This window comes from Lepidothrix coronata, unplaced genomic scaffold (assembly GCF_001604755.1).
Source record: "Lepidothrix coronata isolate B3197 unplaced genomic scaffold, Lepidothrix_coronata-1.0 Scaffold205, whole genome shotgun sequence".
NCBI lineage: Eukaryota > Metazoa > Chordata > Aves > Passeriformes > Pipridae > Lepidothrix > Lepidothrix coronata.
Window position 1 is genome coordinate 925,823 of NW_016690385.1, and position 23,098 is coordinate 948,920.

Consider the following 23,098-nt stretch of genomic DNA (forward strand, 5'->3'; position numbering starts at 1 on the left):
CTCCAGAAACTTGTGTTCACCACTACCTTATACTATTATCAGGGAGAAATTATAGGCTCTGTCCTTCTGGCTTACTGTTAGTGTAAACAGCTTTGCTAAATTGCTTGGCACACTGTCTGCATGCAGCATGTTCAAACTCTGTAGCCTATTCAGCCAAAATCAAATATAAAGGCCCATCTGTATTAATCCTCAAGAAGAAATTAATAGACAGCTATTTTCATGCAAAGCAGAAATTTAAAAAAGGCAAACCCGATACATATGGATGAACTTTTCCATTCATAATTTTAGATGCCACACAGTGAAGACTGTTGTTTAACGTTTATTTTTTCTCTAACAGTTCTCCATACAATACAGTGCATTGTTCAAACTCTGGAGCAATTTAAGCTTTTTCAATGTCTCCTAAATCCCTGGATTTATATCCAAAGAGACCTGGCACTGTAACAAATCTGACTTGTGAGTAAAAAGTTACAGCCTTTAAGCAAAGTGCTCATTAACACAGAATTTAACTTACTGCTACAAACCTCACTACCTTTTATCTCAGAAAAAAATGTGTTGCCTATCTTATCTACTGAAAGCTGTGGGATAACACTCTACTATATTTACGTTTTTAATTTCCTTGTTTGAATTCTCAGTACAAATGCTGAACTAGCATCCAGGGTGAGGAGAACAACAGAACTCCAGGGGGAAAAAAAAAAAGAAAGCTTGAGTATGACCTAAATCTATCCTGCCTTTGATGAATTAGGAAAATAAACTGAATTTTGATGTCAGTACTGAAGAGGATATTCCCAACTTCATGTTAGGAGGAAATGAGTAAGAAAAGCCCAACTGTGAAGTTGGGGCTCTTTGTTTTTTCCTGAAGATAAAAGACATTGAAAAGGCAAAACCCACAAAACCCACAAAATGTTCTATAAATGGGGAACATTTTGTAGGTGCATCTTAATTTACATGGCTTTGAACAGAAATTTTACACTGAATTACAAATAAGAACACTTAATTCACCGTGAAGGAGATTTTTATCCCATTCTTAATAGAAGAATAGTGCTAAAGTCATTTTATATATTTAGAAACTAAACCAAATAATACAAGAAACTGATGTTACAAACCCAGTGAAAAATGCAAGGTCAGCAAAAACAGCTGACTGAAACTATTCTTTAGAACTTAAGAAAACACATGACATTTCATTAAAAAGCAAATGAAGCTTGCAGAATGCATGTGGGACTCCTCATCTGATACCAAACATCTGAACTGGCCTTTTGGGGAAGACAGACACATATTCAGAATGCCTTGCAGTGCCCTGAGAAGACACACAGCTATGCAAGCTCAGTGTTGTGGCCAAGTAATGCTTCATTGTTACAGGAAGGCAGTGAAAAAATTATGTAATATGCCACTAACTAATGTAAGCTGACCTGAAACCAGAAAGGGGTGTTTTTCCAAAAATCTGGATCCAATTTTCTTCATTAAAAAAAAAAATCTAGTCTTCTGGACTGTCCAGAGAACTCTGTATAACTATTTCAAGTGCTCCAAGTCTCGTAACATGCCTGGGGGATTTCTTAGCTTCTCATTGCATTTCTTTATACCTTTCCCAGCACAGCATTTCCAGCCCTGAGAATACACTAATAACCCAAAGCATTTGAAACTGGGAGAGAGAGGAAGACAGAAATCTGTACACTCCCTCGGATAAACAACAGAATGAAACAAATCTGCTTGGAGACTGCACCTCCGCATACATATTCTACTGGAAACGAGGAGCCAAAACTTGCTGGACAGAGTCAAAGAGCTGGATCACCTGAGATTTGTTTTCTTTAACTCTGAGCACTCCATTACCTCACACACAAGGCTCTCTGAGAAAGAATATTAAGCTGACTTTAAGTGAGTTTCCATTGCAAAACAAGATGCAGATGTTCTACCTCTGAATACATGCCCAGATTAAGTGCCTGTCATTTGATCCGAAGCCCTGGGAATGCCAGGCTGGTACAGAATGGTTCTGCTCCCTGGCCTTTGCACCTCAGCTAGGACAGCAGCCTCCCAAGAGTTTTCTGATGCCTCTGAGCTCATTAGGAAGAAAACAATGACATGAAAGCACTACTCATTAAACTGGCCATTGTTAATAACTGGCAGCAAATGTTTAGTGGAAGAATATCAGAGGTATTAATACTACAAATCAGCATCCAGATACCAAGTCAACAATTCTCTATTTCTTCTTTTCTTTCCTATTGCACCAAATATATATTTAATAAAATTGCTTGAAATGGTTGATCATTGCTAATATAACTATCCTTTTCTCATTGGTGAAGACTAAACATTCTTATTTGATTGATTTAAAATCAAAACAAAGAAAAATGAAACTCAAATGTTCTGTTCTGTGCAACTTGTTAAAAAACCCCACCATGTTGTTAAAACTCAGGTTTTCCTCCAAAAGCACTATTCAGAGTTAAGATTATCACGGGGCATCACAAGGTGCTCAAAGCCAGTAATAAGATTAAGGAAACACTCAAAAGGGCACAAATTATAAGTGTAAAATAATCCTGAGGAAAGGAAATGGCTTTATTCTGTGGTTCAAAGCTACGGACCCCCTTCTCACCTCATCTCGGGTTATAATCCTTTTCCTGGCTGTAGTTGCTTTAATTACATGAGTGTACAGAACTTCCCAAGTGTTGAAGCTAGAAAGTCACCTCTAGAGATCATCTAGTCCAAATCTCCTGCTCAAAACCAGGACAGGATGCTCAGGGCCATGTCCAGACAGGTTTTGAGTATCTCCAAAGATGGAAACTCCATAACTTTACTGGGCAACCTGTGCCAGTGCTACAGCAATCTTACAGTTAAAACAAAAAAAAAAAAGGAATAAAGGGCAAAAGTATGTTTGAAAAAACAGTCAACTTCAATTCAGGTTTCATCTACAAAGCCATCAGGTAAATCTACAACACACCGTTACCTCTTAAATGTTAAGAGGAGAACTTCTGATCTCCTGTTTCTCCCCCAGCCTCAGCAAAACGACGCTTTTCTGTCCATGAAGCAGATCTCATTTATGTTAACATCATTTACATTCTTCCCCCAGACTAGCCAAAAGCAGAAATTGTTTTATGAACTAAACAGCACTTGGACAATATTTCCATACTCGCTGGAGTGTGATCATGAATGGCACAACTTAGCAACCTCCCAGAGAGGTTCCTGCACCTACCAGCCAAGGAAGACTATCCCAGTGCTGGCATTAACTCAATAGCCTGGAGCTTACTGTGACTGGAGCTATCTTTGACTCTTGCTGGGCAAGAAAAAGCAGGACTCATATTGGGCTGCAAATTATATTCTTTTATTCCATGTCAAACTAAAGGCCCACCAAATGCACATGATGGAAGAACTCTTCCTGTTTCTGTGTTCCAATACATCTCTTATCCACAAGGTGCAGCTACAAATCAGTGGCACAGAGTTCCAGTGGCTTGTGTCAGAGATGAAAGATTAAAATCACTAGTAAACCTCATAAAATGATACTGACACATTTCACCAATAAGCAAAAACAACTGTTTCAAGAGGAATCTAAAGGAATAAGGAACCCATCTCACTTCCATCCTGCAGCATATAGGCCCTTCATTCTTTCCTCTGAAATTCCAAACCTATTTTCCCATCATACAAAGCATTTGTATCTTATCCTTCTCCAAAAGTACTTTTCAGGAAGGCACCTATTTATAAGTAGTTAAAGTGTGACATTCAGTAAATGCTAATTCATTGAGTTTGAAAGGATACTTTGTTGTCAATATAGTTACTACTGCGGCAGTGCCTTTGAAAAGACAAGATCTATCACTGCTGACACAACTCACTTATAAAAGAAATAGTATGACAGAGGCTGGAAGATCTGTAGGCATCTCTAAAACACCCTTTGAGTTCAGTGCAGATGTTGCCAGTATTTATAATTTTTAAGCCACTGGGATATAAACACTTCGCTATAAACACCACTGAAGTTTTGCTTTTCTTTTCTTCATTCTGTGTGTGTTTATTTTAGTGTTAAAAATGTTAACTTCAAGAATAAGAAAAAAGCAACAGATGTTTAAACTAAACAAAAACTGGTCCAATAGAGTGTATTTCTTAAGCTGTTCTTTTGCTTTTGAACTATTAAAGCTAAGATCCGGTTAAATAACAATTACTGGAGAAAAGGGTAGGGGGAAAAGGGGCTGGAAAGAATCTTCCATAAATACTAGGCATAATTACAATGAATTGAACTAATGAGCCAAAATTACAGGTCAACAAACTTAGTCAACAAAACACTCAGAAACTACATAAATAAAGTTCTGTGTACAATGCTATGGCCTTCATCAGAAGTTATTGATTGTTTCCAAAGAAAATACTGGTTACTGTAGAGAGCAATGAAGAAGTTAGTTTCCTGAAAGTTGTTCTTCTTTATTTATTTTCTTTAAAACTAGTTTTCTTGTGCTAATAAAGAAAGGATAAGAAAGAGGTTCGAAATTCAACTCCATTGAACCCCAGCTCTATATTTTTCAGCTCAATCTTCTGTAAAAGAGCTTCATTCAAACGAATATATACCTATTCATGCAGGAAAGAAAAAGAAGAAAGAAACCAAAATAAAAAGAAACAAAGATATTAACAGTTCATCAGGGAGCCACTCCACTTCCTGAAGGGAAGAAATGTGGCCATGCTGGTTTAGTGATAGAAAAGACTATTTTCCAAAGTGAGATTCAGCTCCCTGTGTTCTGGCCTGGCCTGGCCTGGAGTATGAACAGATATCTCCTGGGCCTATGTATACTCTATATTGTTTCATTCCTGACAACTACAGCAAGATAATTTTCCAAACGAACATGGAAAATGTTTCTGCTGAATCAGAAAGAAAAAAAAAAAAATTTGCAGTGCTTGTGTGTGGCTACAGCAAAAACAGTTCTACTGCCAAGCTGAATTAGCTCTGTGGTGCCTTTCTTTCCAGGCAAAGCCAAGCCATAACCGCTTCTTCGAGACGCACGTAGAGAAAAACTCCACTAGATTAAGAAACTGATTTTGCCCTGTTACCTCAGGCGCCTTCCCAACAGGGCTCTGAATGCTGACAGTGTGCAGAGCAAGCGCCAGCCTACCCTGGATGGAGGCGACACCAGGGGAACTCAGCGCCGGGTTCCAGGAGCACAACCCGCGTTGTGTAATTCCCGGCGGGGGCCGGAGCGCGGGGCGGTGCTGGGGGAGGAGAGGAGGGGACAGAGCGGCCGAACAATGGACACGGCCCCGAGGGGGACACGGCGGGGCCCGGCCTGGCCACCGAGCCGTGTCGGGCAACGCCGAGGGACCCACGCGGGAACTCGCCCGTCCTCGCACCGCTTCTCCCACAGCTCCGGGAGCGACGGACAAACCCCCACCCGCACCGCGGGCCTACGGTCTGAGCAATCCTGCCTGTAGGAAAAAGTAAAGTTGCCGCTGGAAACTCGTCTTGTAAAAAAAGAATAGAAAAACCAAATGAAGAGAAAGAAATTCCTGCCCTCAAAGCTCTGACAACAGCCCGCGGGGTGTCCCACACCGCCGATCTCCAGAGGGAACACTCCCGCTGACAAACAACAGCAAACAGCGCTCGGCGAAGGGATCCATTCCACCCCCCGTGGAAGGGAAGCGCTGCCTTCCCGTGGAAGGGATCCATTACCCTCCCGTGAAAAGGCACCATTACCTTCGTAGCACAGGATGCCGATATTGTTGTTCATCTTGTCCAAGTACTGGTAGTTCAACAGGTCCATCCTCATAAACAGCATTTATCGAGCTGGCGGAGAGGACCGGCTCGCTCGCTTTGGCCCGGGCTCAGGGAGGGGGAGGCGGCCGGGCAGACGGCGCCGAGGCTTTCCCGGCTCCCAAACTCCAGCAGCGCGAGGCCCAGCCTGGAGCGGGTCGGGACGGGGAGCGTGGGTTCCACCGCACACGCTCCTCTGCCAGCCCGCCGAGGGGTAACGCGCAGCGGGGACGGGGACGGGCTGTGCGAGGGCTTCCCAATGCTTTTTTCAAGTTTGTTTGCTTGTTTGTTTGTTTAAAAAAAAAAAAAAAGTGGAAAAGCAAAGCAAACCCGTCGGGAAAAGGCGGCAGGGGAGAGAAGGGAGGGCAGTTCCCGGCGGGAGAACCCGCTGCAAGCGCCGGCGCTGACAGCGGCAGTGCCCGGCACTGCCCGCCGGGGCCCCGCTCCGATCCCCACCGCGATCCCGATCCCGGCCCCGGCCCCGGTCCCGGCCCGCCTCCCGCGCACGCGCGGCCGCTGGGATGTTGGGGATGCTTTGTGCACCAGATCAGCCCAAAAAGCGCCCAGTGTCGGAGCTGGGGCGGGGGGGCTGGAGGAGGAGGGAGGGCCGGCCCGGGGCCGCGTCAGAGCGGCGCTCACAGGAAACACCGCCCAGGAGGAGGAGGCGGCGGGTGGAAAGGGAGGAAGCCGCAGCCGCGGAGCTGAGGGGCCTCCTCCGGGCACGGGCACGGGCACGGGCACGGGCACAAGCCAGCACACAGCAACTTTTGGGCCGGATGCTGATCTTCTGTTTAAAACTAATCCTGACTCTTCAGCTCCTGCTTCATTCCCTAGCACCGTCTCACACCCCAGTGCCTTACCGTGAAAAATAATGTGGTTCTACAGCAACAGGACAGAACATCAGCCCTGGAATCACGGAATGCTATCACAGGAATGATAAATGGAATCATAGAAATGAGAAAGACAATTAAAATTAAAGGCGCGTGGTACAGTGGCCGTTTCCCCGTGTATATAGTTCATATATATAGTTTTAAAAGGTTTCCGTCTATGCATATAAACAGGCACTGCACACATTGGTGCGATTCTGTCAGGGCACAGCCACATTGGATTTTTTTAAGGGCTATTAGCGGTTAAACATTCTGGGCTGTGGATCTTTAGCAGCTGCCAAAGCTCCAGTTAGATGACAGAAATGATGATGCTTTGCAGTAACCGGAAAGAACACCGGTACACAGCAACGTTTTGGTCAGATGCTGAGCCTTCTATTTTAAACTAATTCTGACTCTTCAATGCCTATTTCATTCCCTAGCACGGCCTCAAATATGCCTTACAGTGAAAAATGGTGGTGCCTTACAGTAACAGGGCAGAACAGCAGCTCTAGAATCACAGAATGGTATCACTGGAACGATAAGTGGAATCACAGGAACTAAAAAGACAATTAAAATTAAAGGTGCGAGGAACAGTGGCCATTTTCCCATGTATATAATTTATATATATAATTTAAAAAGGTTTCTGCCTATGCATGTAAACAGGCACTGCACACATTGCTACGATTCTGTCAGGGCACAGCCACATTGGATTTTTTAAGGGCTATTAGCGGTTAAACATTCTGGGCTCTGGATCTTTAACAGCTCCAGTTAGATGACAGAAATGATGGAGATTGGTGCTGCAGTCCTCTCATCTCAGGATGTGGTCTCTCATTCTGCACTCCCAACCTTGATCATAAAGGCTCTGGCTGCTTATACAGATGTGTGTGACTCATCCTGAGAGGGCAGAACATTTGCATGGGTGTAAGCATGTGCTATCCCTATGGGCATCAGTCTGCATTTCCTGCAGCCCATCAGCACCTGACGTCTGGGCTGATAGGAAAGACAGACACTGGGGAAGTTTGGTCCAAGAACATGGTGTAAAAACAAAAAAAGCTAATGGAGTCCTAATCTTCCCTCTGCCCTCTTAGGCTTGGAGGCTCATCCCTGCCTCTCTGGGATGGAGAATCTTCATCATACACATGAGAGCAGACAGTGAGAACCAGTAAAACATTTTCATTTCCACCCTGAGAACTTCTTCCCTCTGTTAGAGAAGGGGAAGATGCAACATGACAGAGGCAACTCGTGGAGTCCCATTTGGTGATGGCATTTTGAAAATTACTGCTTGAATGCTCTGGGTATTTCAGTAAACAAGGTAGCTAGTTTACTTAAATTTACTACTGGTATCTACTGAATCTTCTAAGGAAGACTGCCTAGAACCTAAATAAGGTTTCTCCTCATTTGAGATACACAAGGCAGTCCTGTGTGTTACCTACCTACGTGCTTCAGCTGAAGGAGAATGGCCACTAACAGTGCTGAATTCAACAGAGCAAGAAGCAAAGCCCCCGAATGGCTGGGGAGCTGAAGGTTAAGAAGCCCTTTATTGACTATTTCTATACAAGAAGGGCACTCTCCTAATTGGAAATGCTATTAATCTACACTACTTTAACATGGTATAAAAACTTATGGGTACTTAATGCTGAGGTAACAGCACTTTTCTTGGATGGTACCTAATAAAAAGGTTGCAGTTGTTTTTTCACCTCACAGGATTTGTTACTGCAAAAGTTGCAACCAGGCAGACCAAAGTAGCCCATAGTATTTTCTAGAAAGAGAAATATTTTTTAATAATGAAAAGCTCATTACGATTTTTAAGTAGGGGCCTGGAAGTTTTGCATAGCAGACCACATTGTGCATACTCAAAGATATTCTACACCATTGCATCAAATTAAACCAGCTATCTAATAAAGGCACTGAGAGATCTTAGCCCTTTAAGATATAAACTGCAATAAAAATCCCCATCTACAACGTTAACAAAAGAGAGGCGCATTTTTTCACCACGAAATGCAAGTTTCTTACATAAGTATACAAAATATTTTGGGGACAATATTTTGATATGTACAGTTTTTAACATAGAGAGCACCCCTGAATTTAAACTAATGCTACACTTTTATTGGATACTTAGGAAGGATAAGAAAAGTATTTAATTTTTCCAATTTAAAATGCTTAAATCTTTCTGAGAGGTGCAGGTGACAAGGAAGAAAAGAAAACACTGTTTTTCTACGCTCCTTTAGAGCACGGGCCTACAAGACAGGGTGTGCACACTGTGCTAGCTACACACAGGCATAACAGTTCCAAGGCCAATATGAATTCTCCTCTATATTCAAGGATATATATTTCTTCAAGCTGTTTGGAAAAGCATGGTTAGGTGTTGCCTACAAACCACTGAATACTCAGTAGTGCTGTCCAGACACCAAAAAATAAGTTAATTCTTCTTTATGAGACCAGTTGTCACCGGTGTACAGGTTTTTAGGCAGTAATGATCACTGTCATGTGAAATGGCTTTCAGCAGCACAGTACACTCTGATTGGACTTGTCAAATGTTGTGTAATGAACAACTCAGATGTTTCACAATAAATAATAATAAACTGGTACCAAATACTGGGAGCTTTATGAATTTCTAAATTAAAATATCTACGCTGAAAATAAGGTAATGCCTAGTGAAATAATGGGTGGGGGGAATTATCAATGTAAATGTATCTCTTATATTATATTTTAAATCCAAAATCCATTCATAGGAACCCCTTCTTCGAAAGAAAACTTATCAGCTCAACAAATTCAAGTCCAGCAGACATTAACTTTAAATACTGCCAAGGTCACTATAAAGTACTTGGTTCCTGTCAACAAATCCTTGATCCAGATTGCTCTAAACAGGTGTTGATTGTTCATCAAACACTTCACCCGTCTGAGAGACCTTCCACTGAACTGCAATCAATAATCAATGCATCAGCAGGTTGGATGGAACCTACACTGAAAAACAAGCTATTAACATCCCCCAGGACCTTTGTTAAGTTCCTTCTGTTCTTCTACATATTGATCGTTGCAAACACAGTTACAAGCTGTAGTATCTCTGCTTCATGCTAGTTGGAGTACTTCCCACAGGATTGCACATTTTTTCCTTCGGTCAGGTAGATAAACACCCAGATCTATAGATCAAATGTTAAAACACTAGAACTTTAACACAACAGCATCCCCTAGAGGTAACAGGAAATCCACAGGGCTTGGAATCACCGGGGACTTCACATGGGAGTTGATTCTAATTATCCCACATAGCAGATAGATAGTGATCTTCTGGTTCGCTTTAGTACAGGAAAGCAAATTCAGTCTTCACACAAGGATGTCCTATCACAGAAGTGTACTGAAGCAAGGATAGCAAAATACAGGAAAAAAAAAAGATGGTTCTAATGAGTAGAAAAATCACCATTGTCAAACCCAGGTGACTAAAAGTGTCTTTTGCCAGTTAGTCATAGAATAGTTTGGGTTGGAAAGGACCTTAGAGATCATCTAGTTCCAAGCCCCCTCCATAGGCAGACACCTGAATTAGTCCATGCATTAGGGTGGAGTTTGAAAGATTTCTGTGCCCTTCTACAGTTCTCACGATAAGAAAATACCAAATTCTCTCTCGGAGCATACAGAGGTGTGAAGCACCTGGAACAGTGGACTCAACCTTCTCAGCTCCACACGTTTTCCCTGATCTGGCTTTTATTCAGACAGACAGACCAATGTCCCCTCAGCAGCTGGAGCACATCAGGGGCACCCTCACTGCACTTCTCCCAGCTTCTTTTCATCTGAACACATCTAGTCCATGGCCAAGACCCCTCTGTGATGCAGATCAAAGAAAGGCAATCTGAAAGCAAACATCTGCCCCAACGAAAGCACTGCTATGGACGTACCAACAGCTGAGGAGAACCACAAAGCATTTTTCAGATTTAAAAAGAGCTTGAGAAACTTACCTTTCCAAAGAGTTACAGTGCATGTCATGAGTGTTATTGAGTCACTGGTTCCTAATGCTGATAAAACTTCTCCATGATAAAAACACACAGGCCTGCCTTATTTGAGCAATAATAGGACTTCATATAAAACTTACAGAGCCACAGAATATGCTGAGCTGGAAGGGACCCACAAGGATCATCGAGTCCAACTCCTGGCCCTGCACAGGCCCATCCCCAAGAGTCACCCCCTGTGCCCCAGAGGATCATCCAAACCCTCCTGGAGCTCTGGCAGCCTTGCTGCTGTGCCCACTGCCCTGGAGAGCCTGGTCAGTGCCCAACCAGCCTCTGGGGGAAGAACCTTTTCCTAATGTCCAGCCTAAACCTCCTCTGACAGAACTTCAGGCCATTCCCTTGAGTCCTGTCACTGGTCCACGCAGAGAAAAGATCAGTGCCTGCCCTTCCTCTTCCCCTCATGAAGAAGCTGTAGAGTGCAATGAGGTACAATTGTACATATTCGCTACTTGAATTTTTGCAGAGAAAAAAATCCTTAATATATCAAGTCTATAATATCAGACTTGACAGTAAGAGCTTATATGGTTTTGACAGCACTTAAACATACACTGAGCTGCTTTAGAACAAATGTTTTCAAGCAAGCTACCACCGAGCTCTGCTGTCTGCCTTTCCTTCGCTGCCCTCAGCCAATGGACCATTGCCCTTCCCACCCTCTCCTCCCTCTTTATTCTCACACTTGCTGCTGCCTCAGGCAGTAGTGCTGAAGAGATTGAGAAAATGGCTTTGGTGCAGTTTTATCAGCTTGGCCTCCACTCCACACCACACAACATCTTTCAGTGGGAAAATGGCATCACTGGACAAGAATGGACACCACAAAAGAGAAACAACTGAAATTTCAGCCTTGATCATCAGTAAAGAGCAGCTATTTATACAGTGACCGATTTTGCAACTGAGAGAAAAAATAGTCTTTATAGAGGTGAGACACACTCTGGTGTGTCTGTGTGACCATGCAGTGCTGTTCAGTATAATTCCATTTTTGAGTGGACAATTATCTGCTGCAGCTCCTGAGGTCAGGACACCGCATCTACTGATACCTCAATATGCACCAAGGAGGTAGTGGAGGAATAAAGCACTTAAAAACAGGTTTTACCTTTTTTCTTTAACTAAGAAATGAGCAATTTTGAGTTGCCAGCTGCTAGGTGGCGATGTGCCTGAAGAAAAAAGGTTGCTTTTCTTCTTCCGTGCACTCCACTGCAAAACTGCTGCGCTTCACACCTCAATTCTTATATTTCAGTTAGAATACATTTCACAGGGAAAAACAAAACAAAAATTCTCCTTGAAGCGAGATGGGTTGTTTGCTTTGAAATACATTCAGATTTGATGAGGAAACACATTTAAAATGGATTGAACACACAGGAAGTTCAGAGATGCATTATAAGAAAAATGACATTCAAAGTTCCTTTGATAGCTGCAAGCAGCTATCTCACAGCTGTGCCTCTGACACCCACAGAGAGCAAAAGACAACTCAGCTCCGCTCAGTGAGTCAGATACCACAAAACATACCAACTTTATACACTTCTTATGAAGCATTAAGTACTGACAACTGCACCAGTGAACAGAAGGTATCAAAACACACATTCTTTCAGATGTGGACTCTTCTTTTTTTTTTTTTAATCATAAGGGTACATTGCAAATAGATTTTAATCACAAACTACCTGCTTCCTTTCACAGCCTTAAAAAAACAAAGAAAAAAGCCCTACCAGTTAGACCAACTCTGAATAAAGTTAGTGCTTGTCTTCTTGTTTTACCTGTCCTTCGCTAGCTGAAGGTTTCAAAAACATGCCAGACATTATAGAACACAAAAGATGTTGTTGCTATTATCAGTGGAGCTTCTCAAAAATGAAACAGTAAACTTTCACCCAATATTAAGTTGTAACAAAGTAATTCGTATATTCTTTCATTATTGTCATACCCTACCTTACTCAATATTGCTTCAAAAACCCAAACACAGTATTATCTAGTAAGGAATTCTGTTTATGACTGTGTATGTGTACTGGACTCACAAACTGCTGGGTAACTTATGTTAGGAATCACTCTATTCCCAGCAGGACCAAGCCAGCAGGCACCCTGGCTCCATTTGCCACTGAAAAAAATCCCAGAGAAACCAAAAATATAGTGATACCCAAGAATATCTGGAGTTGCAAGCTCTTCTAGGGCCCAGGAATGGATGGTAATGGCTTGTCTGGCAGCTGGATTTTTATTATTAGTTTTTTAAAAATATCTTGCTGTACTGCAGATCTCATTCTGTATTAGTTTTTTGAAGACACAGATTTTAAACAGCATATCACTGTGAATGTAAATAAAAAATTCAGATCACTTATTTGTAAATATTTAGATTTAGAACCAGCCATTTCATATCAGATCAAAAAACTCTGAGGCACTTAACAACTCACAAAGCTTTTTGGTTAATTAAATCCTGTCCTCATCAGCAAGAACCCTCTACCTTTCAGTTCCCCTCCCCCCATCATCCTCAGAAAGCCATTTGCCTTCTACCCCAAACTAAACACACCTGCTCTCATACCACAGCCCATTTTCACATGGCAATTGAGGACAGGGTGAGGGGACAGAAAATCCAGGGCCCAAGGCAGGGCACAGGCAAGTCTTCTCTGAGCTCCCACTTGGGTTTGGGGGGTTTTTTTGGCAATAGTGACATTTAGCTCCATGGGTGACTATATAAAATGGGCACAAAGGTCCTCTGTGAGGCCTCCAGGAGCAGCTGCTGCTCCAGCAGGTACTTTGTGTCTCCAAAAAGACACAGCTGGCAACTGCAAGGAGCCACTTCGCTCCCATCAGTGGGATCACACTGACCCAGGACTTGAGCCGTGTCCTTCCATCACCTTATTTTCTCTGGCTGTGGCACAAAAGCTGTAACTCCTGGTTGTTTCCAAGCTTAAAGTGCTTTTAAAAGCTTTTAATTGATGGTGAGCAGGGGCTTGGAAAGCACACGATCTGCTGTTCCTTCTGACCTCCAGAACTATTTCGCACCTGCCAAAGGCCGTGGGGCAGTCGAGGGAATGAAGCAGAGGATCACTCCAAATGCTACCAGGTGGAACACAAATGAGAAAACTCAATAGCACCTGATTTATCCTGACCTCATTCCCTGAATGCATGCTCAAAGTGAGCAGCAGGCTTGAGATCAGGTTTACCAAGATTTTTTTTCATTTCTGAATGGTAACTTGCAATTCACAATTTGCTGGCGTTTTTATCTTTTTGTTCTCTTAAGCTGGGCTGACAACACTTCAATAATGCAGCTAGAATACATAACAGATAAGTGTAGTTTATCTAGGCTGAAAAATTGTTATGTGCTAATTAAAAACTTGATAATCTTTCCTGTTATTTGCCTGCTAATATAAATTTCTGAAGGGCTGATGATAATCATAATTAAAATTGATCTACAAAGAGTCTCAAACACCACTGGAGCCTCCAGATGCAAACAGTGAAGTGCTGCTAACTTTGCCATGCCCTGCTACTGTGCTAACAGGGCAAAGGAAACACTTCATGTTCTTCCAATATGAGAAATGAGAAGATAAAAAAATGAGAGAGTATTAAAGAAAAAAGCCAATTCTAAACCAGCTTGATGCTGAGGCATCTCAAATACTTTTAACTTAGAAAAGTTAGGAGCCAGCCCATGTTTAGAGGTTAGATTTCAAAATTACTGTGCATATCCCTCAGCTTTGGGAAGAAGCAAATCCAGTTTCCAGAACCCACTAATTACAGGGTTTAGAAATAAAGCAAAGAGCTCTAAGATTACTAAAGTCTTTGAAAACATTTCCCCTTACAGCTTGTTTGGTGAGACATAAGATATATATATAAATACATACATATACACACACACAGGGCCTAATTGAGCTTTGATGTTGACATATGTAGATCTGTGGAGCTGACCTTACTTGCACACAGACTAAATATTACAGTAACCCAGGCAACAGCCTTATAAATGAGATAAAATCCCAATGCTATCCCATGTAGCAAAATCAATCACAACTTTTCTTATGAAACAAATTTAATTTGGCTTCTAAATGTTAAAGCAATTACTTATCCTAAATGTTAAGATGAAAATATTAGTAAGTATCTATTACAGATCCCAATTTTATAACTTACAATCTACTTCATTAACTTAAAATGAAATTTCACTGAAGTTTTAAGACTATTCTTTTCCAACCGAAGGTCTTATTCTCTAATATTTTTAAAGTATTTGACCGCAGTAAGTTGGTTTTTACCACATTAAGAAAAAAAACCCCAAACCCTAAACACACTCTCACTTATCCCAAACTGTAGTGCTCATAAAACCCCAGCCAGCCAGAGAACAGCACCTTTGCTCATGATCCTGATGGATGTCCTCCAGATCAAATAGAAGAAAATAAGAAAAAAGAACCATGAAGTGTTGCTGTTGCATTGTTTAAAGCAGCGTTACAAGAAAGAATATGTTGTAGCTGTATAGGATTTACACACACACATACACACACATATGTGCATGTTATGTAACATGCATGTGGAATGTTAAAAATTGTACTAATTCCGCTGCCTACTGCAGAGGGTGCCCTCACTGTCCATAAGCACAAATTCACAGGTCTCAGAAATAGAGAAATAACACCCCTGTCAGCCCCTGTATAAGGGAAAACCTCACAAAAGCAGTCGAGCTCTTCCTGTTCCAAAAAACAACCATCAGCTTCAAACATTCCTGCTTTCCACCCGTGAAAAGTACTAACAGTGAACAGGAAGCTGAAATCCTCCTTTTTCCAATGGGTCAAAGTTACCATTTCCAATTCTACAGGTTCACACAAGGCAAGAAATTTTGCCTTCCAAAAGGGTAATTTTTAGTCTGAAACTCAGAGACTGCTGGAAATTCTCAATCAAAACTATCTATCGACACTAGCTTTTCTTGTGCATTTGATGTTTTCACTTCAAAATGAAACAGAAACAAGAAGGATTAAATAAATTTTTCACGATTTGCATTAAAAGGACACTTATTTGTTATTAACTTCCAGCTTTCTGACAAAACCACCAATTCTATACTTACATGTCTTTCCTGTAGCTTCCCTGCTTTTCTTGGGGAACACAGTGCTCATGAGGATCACTCACCACCTTTAATAGAAGGGACCATTGCACAGCATGGAAAGTGTAACAGCAACATGGGGCTTCCAAACTGCAGTGCTAAAAATGCCATTTTAAACCCAAATGTTAGGTTTTCATTTACCATAAAGTCTCCAAACTTCCCCTCTGATGAACACTGCCCATGTGTCAGGTTGTGCTCAACTCTATTCACTGCCTCTCAAGCAAGACAAATATAACATCCCCAAAACTTCCTCAGCCTTTTAAAGTGTTTCCCATTTTATCATTCTCTTTCACTTATCTACAAGCTTCTCTGTCTCCTTCCAACCATCTCAACACCCTTACTCCAGATTTGTTCTCCAACTGCCCTAAATTCCATCCTTCTCTTCCTGCACTAAGAACCTACTTTTCTCATCAACCCCAACTTACCCAGAGCCTCCCATCCTCCCTCACCACAAATTCCCAGCCCTCCCCACCCCAAGTGTAATACTTCATAACCAAGGCTTTAAAATCCCCTCTGCCTGTTCCCCTCCAAAGCAGCCTCAGCTCCTCAGCTTCTGGTTGCTGCCAGCCCTGGAGCCACAGGACAGGCCCAAGCACGCACAACACCAAAAGATACACAATCCTAGGATACTGATACCCCAAACATGAAGTCACAGGTCACACTCTTAGCCTCGCACTACCTTCTCTCTCTTTATCTTGGTCCTTTTCCTTTTGACCTTTTATTTCCTTTCTCTTGAGCTACAGGTACTCTCAGCTACAGGAACAGGGACTCAAGATAAGCAATGTTTGCTTCTACTAACCCAGTGATACACCATCTTCTTCCCAAAGTGCTAGAAAAAGAGAGAGTCATCCTGGGTATACTGGAGTTCACATACTCCTCCTTCAAGAGGAGAGGGCAAAAAAGGCATTATTTTGTAACAGGACTTGTGGCTAAAGAGGAAATGGTCCCAGCAATTCCTTCTGATAAAGACTCCACTGCAGATAAAATTCCCCTATAGACAGATCCCAGCCCCTAAGTAAGGAGAAAAAAAAAAACAACAGTGGTAGGAGGTAAGCTGAGCTAATTACATGAAGTCATATTATTGCCAAAAGTTCTGGGCTTGTTGTTTCCAGAAGTTAGAGAAAGTGAACTGTCATATGAAAATGATTGCTCGGGCTGGGCCACGACAATTAAATAGGGAGTCACATCGCTGGCCTGAACTGCTGATTTGTTGAGACAACGATAAATGAAGAGGCAAATAGACACAACCTGCACTGACAAGCATTTAAACCATGCACAAAAGTATGATATTGTATCCTTAAAATCAAAGGCTCTCAGTTTATGACCTTAATATTGAGCATAACTGAGTTTATGTCAGTCTTGGTAATTGGTCTGGAAGCAAGACTGACTCCAAGGTGTGTGAGCTGCCCTGACTAACTGCTCCATGAGCCACATGGCACCAAAATGCATGCACACACACACACATCCCCCAGGTGAAGTCTGGTTTTGTCAGCATTTTCAGCCGTGATTTTGTTTTAAAAGAAGTAGCACCAAAAAGGTTACAAAACAAAAAACAATACAACAACAACAAATCCTGAGCTGGAGACATCCTACTATTTCCATGACATGCCTTATGAAACATATCCTATGTTTAAAGGATATCATAGTGATTGTAAAAATCAAATACTGACAAGTTAAAATATACCAGGAAAGGGATTTTTGGGGTAACCCTGCTTTGCCACTGCATGATCACACTTGCTTACCTTGCAGGCTCTATTCCCACAGGACCTCACCACATTTTGTGTAAAGAAAGATTTACTGGCTCTGGTCCTGAATAATGATTGAATTGAATCATATCGAAAAAGTTGTGAATATTAATTAAAGGTTTGTGCTGCCACAAAGCCACAGTCACAGCCACACAAAAACCTACAAGGACTTGAACAATACTGACTGTTGGGCTTGCTTTGGACAGTGGGCAGAAATAAAGTTTAAGTTCCACACTAAGCAATGCAGAAAAAACCACCTAAATATCAAATAGTTCTTTCACTGTCCCTCTCAGCAAGTGAGACTATGGCCCTGAGTAAAAAACAGCTTATGGTCAAGAGTGCTCTATACCCTGCATTTTTAACAAAGAAGCTGAATTTAATCACCATCTTCAAAATTTCAAAACTTCAACACAAAATTTCAACATATAGGCTCTCCCTAACAGGGCAAGTTGCAAAGAACAGAACTGCCCCCCAGCACTGTTCCACAAAACTAGTACCCACAGAAGTTAAGAGTGAGGCTGAACTCCTCATATCCACCAAGCAGGCAAAATGCTTCCCAGCCCTCCTGCGCATCCCATTTTCCTCCTGTCCCATCACCCTCCTTCCTGGGCTGCCTTATCACCTGAGCCTCCAACTCCCATGTCCCTTTTCAATGATCCTGGACTAGTACCTGCTTGTCCCAAACTCTTGCCTAACCAGTCCCAGCTCCTGTATTCTTCGGCCAACATGCACTGCTGCCTCCCAAAGCACGCCCTGCACTCAGACAGCTCACCTTGCTCTGCTTTCCCCTCTCTCTGCCCGATCTCACCTCTGAGGAGTTCAGTGTTGGAGACACCAGAGCCCAGCAGCTCCTTCCCCTACGCTGCCAGGACCAGGATCCACAGAAACATCCAAAATATGGGCACCGACACCTCTGAGCTTCTCCTTAACTTAAACTGATTCTTACAGGGGCAGTAAAAAGTACACAAAGGTCAGCCTTCGAATCCCCCCTCTAAAACAGATCACCAAAATTAATGTGAGCTTTTTATAAATAAGGAGAAAATAATTCCTGGGGTTTCCCTATTATTTCCTGCATTTTTCCCTATCTTATTTTTGGCAATAAGTAACTCACTCTGAGTGAAGTTACAGGTTCTGTATATACATGTGTGTATCTATAATGACTTCTAAAACCAGGTTCGTTTTTCTCAATACCATCATTGCTTCAGTTTATTAAAACAAAATTAATGTGAAATACATTCCCACATGCATGCTATTGGCATAATTAAACAAATACAGAAAATCCTAGCAATATACATCTTGAAGAGAGTTGATGACCTTGTTTCTCTTTTTTTTTTTTTTGTGGAAATGCTTAATTTTATCACACACTTTATTCAAGTAGATACTCTACTAAATTATTCTGTGTTCTTATAAGCTCTTATACTTTTGACAATGGTACTTAGTGGATTAAGAAGAAGAAATGTAAAACCACTTAAAACAAGACAAATTCAAATTATTTTTATTTTCCAATTTTCCATCAAGAAAAATTCAAATTATTCTTATTTTCTATCTACAGATGCATAAATCAAATCCTCCATGAAACAATCTTAAGAACCTGTATCAGAGACAGCAAAGCAAATATTGCCACCAAAATAAATGCCAGGGGCTAAAGTGGAAGTGGATTAGTGACACAATTCACCACACCTCCCATAAGTGAGAATGTATTTGTCATACCACGTTAAAAAACCCTGTAATGTCTTTGCACATATTTGTAGCCTACAAAGTACAAAGTACAAATTCGCAATTAAAAGAGTGGAGCCAGTAAGTAAAACCAGTGGACATTCCCCTTTTCCCAGCGTTTTATTTCTCTGAGCCCCACCTTTGCCACCATTTGGAGAATGGGTTTAAACGTCCCAGTGGCAAAGCTGCATCTAAAAGAAAAAAACAGCCCAAAGAGGGATCTCCACACAAAGCCTGAAGTGTCCCTGCGGAACCAGCTCCAGCCCCAGCTCCAGCTCATCTCCCCGTGCCCTGGCTGTGCCAAAGGAGCCGACAGGAGCTGTTCCCTGGAGCTGGAGGGCAGGGTGAGCCTGCCTAGTTGGAGCCAGCGCCCAGCCCTGCTCCTCCGCAGGGCTCTCACACCCTCCTGTCCACACCTGCCCTGCACGGGATGCAAATCACCCCCAGAACCAAGGAGTCAAACCTACAGCACTGGAGCTGATCATTTCCAAGTATTCCATACGTGTGTCTTAAGGAAAAATCAACTGTAGCAGAACCATGACAGGGCCGACAGAACAGAACCCTGAGTGGCCCAGAACAGCGTTTACTTTCATATTCTGAGTGTTCTGACAGACCGTGTAAAGTGAAATAAGGAGACTCTGCTCCTAAAAAACTGGTATCTAGCAGTGACCTGGCCCCTTTTTTCCCCATGTTCTTTATGTTGCAAGGTTTTGCAACATTGATGTTTTTCTCAAAGCCTCATTTCTCCCATGGGCATCTGAAGACATTGCACACATTTTATTTTTTTTTCAGCTTTTAATTCTAACGGATTAAAAAAAAAAGAGTCACGTAAATCAGGCCTCGAAGTGAATCCATGAGCTCAAAACTTGAAAGTAGTTAAAACTTTTTTTAACTGAACATTTCTGAAGCCCAACTGCGAAGTGCTAAAATGTTTGGGTTTGGCAAAATACAACAACTTTTAAACGGTGTGGATGGATAAAGACTGTCAAAATACATTTTTTTCTTAGGTGTCTCATTCATCAAATGCACTCAGTCATGTAGATATCTTCTATTTCAGGAAAAATTCACCATCTTAAGCTTTCTCTGAAGTCAGATACCTGGACATCCATAACAAAATTGACGGAATTACATATTTTCCAGTTACTTTCCACAAAGAGAAGAAACAATGCACCTAAACTGAAGCCATGTGATCAGGATTTTTATTTTTCAACAGGTTAGTTTTCTAACATGTAATACAGACAACATATTAGAAATACTATGTGCATAGAATTTCTACCTGCAAGGAACCTTGCAAACGTGAATATATTCTGCTTCCTCCTGAGGCAAGGATCACATCTCTATCACAGCTGGAGAAACCCAGGCAGGAGGATGAGATTCACCTGAAGGCACAGAAGCTAGTCAGATCCTGACTCTCCTCCCGGGCCAAAGGCCACACCTTGCTTTCATCCACTCTCATAATTACAAATAAAAGAACTCTTGGTCTGTATATTCTTTTCAGGCAGAACCTGTCTGACCTGTTAATTTACTGACAGCGTATTTAAAAAGTCACCAGCCAGCAGAGAACCTTTATTAAAAGAATCCTGGTGCTGCACTTGTAGAGTATTTACCTCCTTTTCCTTGCTCTGAGCTGTGCTCATTCTGCAAAATACTCTCTTTAGTTTTGTTGATGGGGGATATAAACTCGGATTCTTCCAGGGACTGTGAGAAAGATTTGAACTCACCCATAAGTGAAGCAGCATTTACCCTCTGCAAAGTCAATCAGATTCTTTAAGTGAGTGAAGCAGCTAATTCCTGTCTGTACATCCCGATTTGCAAGCCCAGCATTGCAACAGGCCTCGGGAAGCTGGTTGAACTGCATATCTTCTGACGTTCTTGGATTCTTGTGAACCTTTGCACATCTCGCTAAGCACAGTCTGCTCGTTAACTTCAACTAAAAAAACTACAGCCTGACTTTGGTCTCAGAAAAGTGTCATTTCATAGTTTCTTTGTGTATAAGATACACCAAGATCAAAAAAAAGAAAGCTAGTCAAAAGGAGGACTCCATATCCACAAACATCACAATAACTAGAATTAATTACTGTTCATGGGAATAACCATTGACAAGACAAGCAGCCTTAGAAAAAATCTGCAGTGCAGATGATGCCAAGATCAAAGTTCACCTTACAGACTTAGCAGCAGCAGGATTCAGCTACAAAGGGAAACACACTACCAGTTATATCACATATACACACCAACACAGCTCTCCCTGGGCACACATCACTTCCACAGGGAACAGTACATTCATAGGGCCACCAAAAGAACAAAAACAGTGTGCTGAAGCCATGCCAGTAGATTTTCCTAGATGAATAATTCTTCCAACTCCAAAGCCAGTAAGTGCTTTATACTTTGTCAGGCTGCAGCAGATAGGCCAAATGTAAATTAATGTCACTAATAATACAAAATAGCAGATCAACTGAACTGCCAGTGTATAACAACTGACTAACGCATCATCCCTGTCAAAACTGCTGCCTGATTTTTTATTTTTATTGAATTTTATACCACCAAGAAAATCTCTCTCTGAGCTATACACCTTCTCAACCTTGCTGCTGTTTTTCTCTGAACACAAATGTGTACGTGTGGAACATGAATTTTCAAAGTTCAACGCAATCTTCACAAACTGGTGATGACTCTGCTGCCACCATGGTCACTATTCTCCGATCGTTCTTATTTACTGATAGGCAGCAGTAGATTCATCTTTATACACCATTTTCTCCTCAGGTTTTCCACATACTGAACAAATACTGAACACTCAGAGCTCTCGAGTTTCAGAAGCATTGGTAAACTGATGCGTCTCTCCAGTTAGACAAATACAAAAGACAGTCATCACATTACAGAATGATATTGGAGCAACATCATTTCTGTTGGGCTAATTTAGGCTTTATTCTGTACTCCCAGACAGGTCAACCAACTCAGGCTAAATCCTACTTGATTTAGGTTTCCTTTGCTTCCTTGAACACTGAGTTTCTGTCAGGAATGTATGTCTGCGCAGTAAAGACAATCTCGAAGAAACCAATTAGCCACACCAGTCTGCACAGCAGCTGGCTTGGAATTCAGTATCAGAAATGCTATCTGAGCACTGTCAGAGGTTATCAGATATCTGACAGCTTGCAAAGTTTTGAGGAAAAAAATTACTATAAAAAAAGTGATACAACTCAGTTAACTGTGTTGCATAACAAATGTGCAAAATACATTCTGCCTCTTTGGATGCCAGGGCCAGAAATTGTGCAATATTGTTTACTGTAAACTCAGCACAACAGTGTTGTGGACACACAGGTCTGAGCGCAGGATGTCAGCAGATGACAGTGAGGCCTCCCAAATGCAATAAGCACAGAGAAAATCTAATAGAAGCATCAAGTTCTTGTCTTCACACACGTGTCTACTCCTCTAACATTCCAATTACAAAGTTTATTCTTGATCTCGGTCTGCAACTGCAGTAAACCCTATGAAGGCTTGAATCAATTAATATGGTTGTATGTTAATGTTAATCATATGACTAAACTCACTAAACTGACACTACTTTGTCATAAGGGTCTACACTAATTCCACAAAGTTGGTTTGTGTATTGGTTTCCAAGTGTAGTGGTTTGAATCTTATTTTCCCCCAGAGGCTAAGAAAAGTGGTAGACCCCAAGGGGTGGAAACCCCTGGAAGTTTTGAAGTTTTGTCCAATGGGCGCTCCTGCAAAAATGTAAACATACCACAACCAGAACAGAAGAGAAGAGTTGTAGTTTGGGTTGTTGTTGAGGAGAGGTGGCCATGTTGTAGATCCATGAGGAAGGGGCTCTGAGCCCCTCGGGGCCTCTGGGGCCCCCCAGCCCCGGTTGGGGGCTACAGGGACGTGGAACGGTGTTAAGCTGGACTATGTATCTGTAGCTATGAACTGGGGGATGGTTCTTCACTGTGAGCAGAGCAGCAGCGGCAGCAGAAGCAACACTGGCCGGAGAAGGTGGCGGAGAGCCAGGAGAGATAAGA

At 42.0% G+C, this 23,098-nt stretch overlaps 1 protein-coding gene across 2 annotated transcripts in view; it reads right to left on the reverse strand.

Annotated features, from left to right (window-relative positions):
- The window catches only part of VGLL4 (vestigial like family member 4), an 85,766-nt gene that overhangs the window by 40,843 nt on the left and 21,825 nt on the right, over positions 1-23,098 (reverse strand). The window contains exon 1 of one of the 2 annotated variants that reach the window (XM_017832752.1): positions 5,651-6,171. The exons of the other annotated variant lie outside the window; for it this stretch is intronic. Within the exon in view, the coding sequence (XP_017688241.1) occupies positions 5,651-5,732 (82 nt within the window). The 5' untranslated portion in view covers positions 5,733-6,171. Of the gene's footprint in view, positions 1-5,650; positions 6,172-23,098 lie in introns of those variants that run through there. 2 annotated transcript variants of the gene reach the window in all.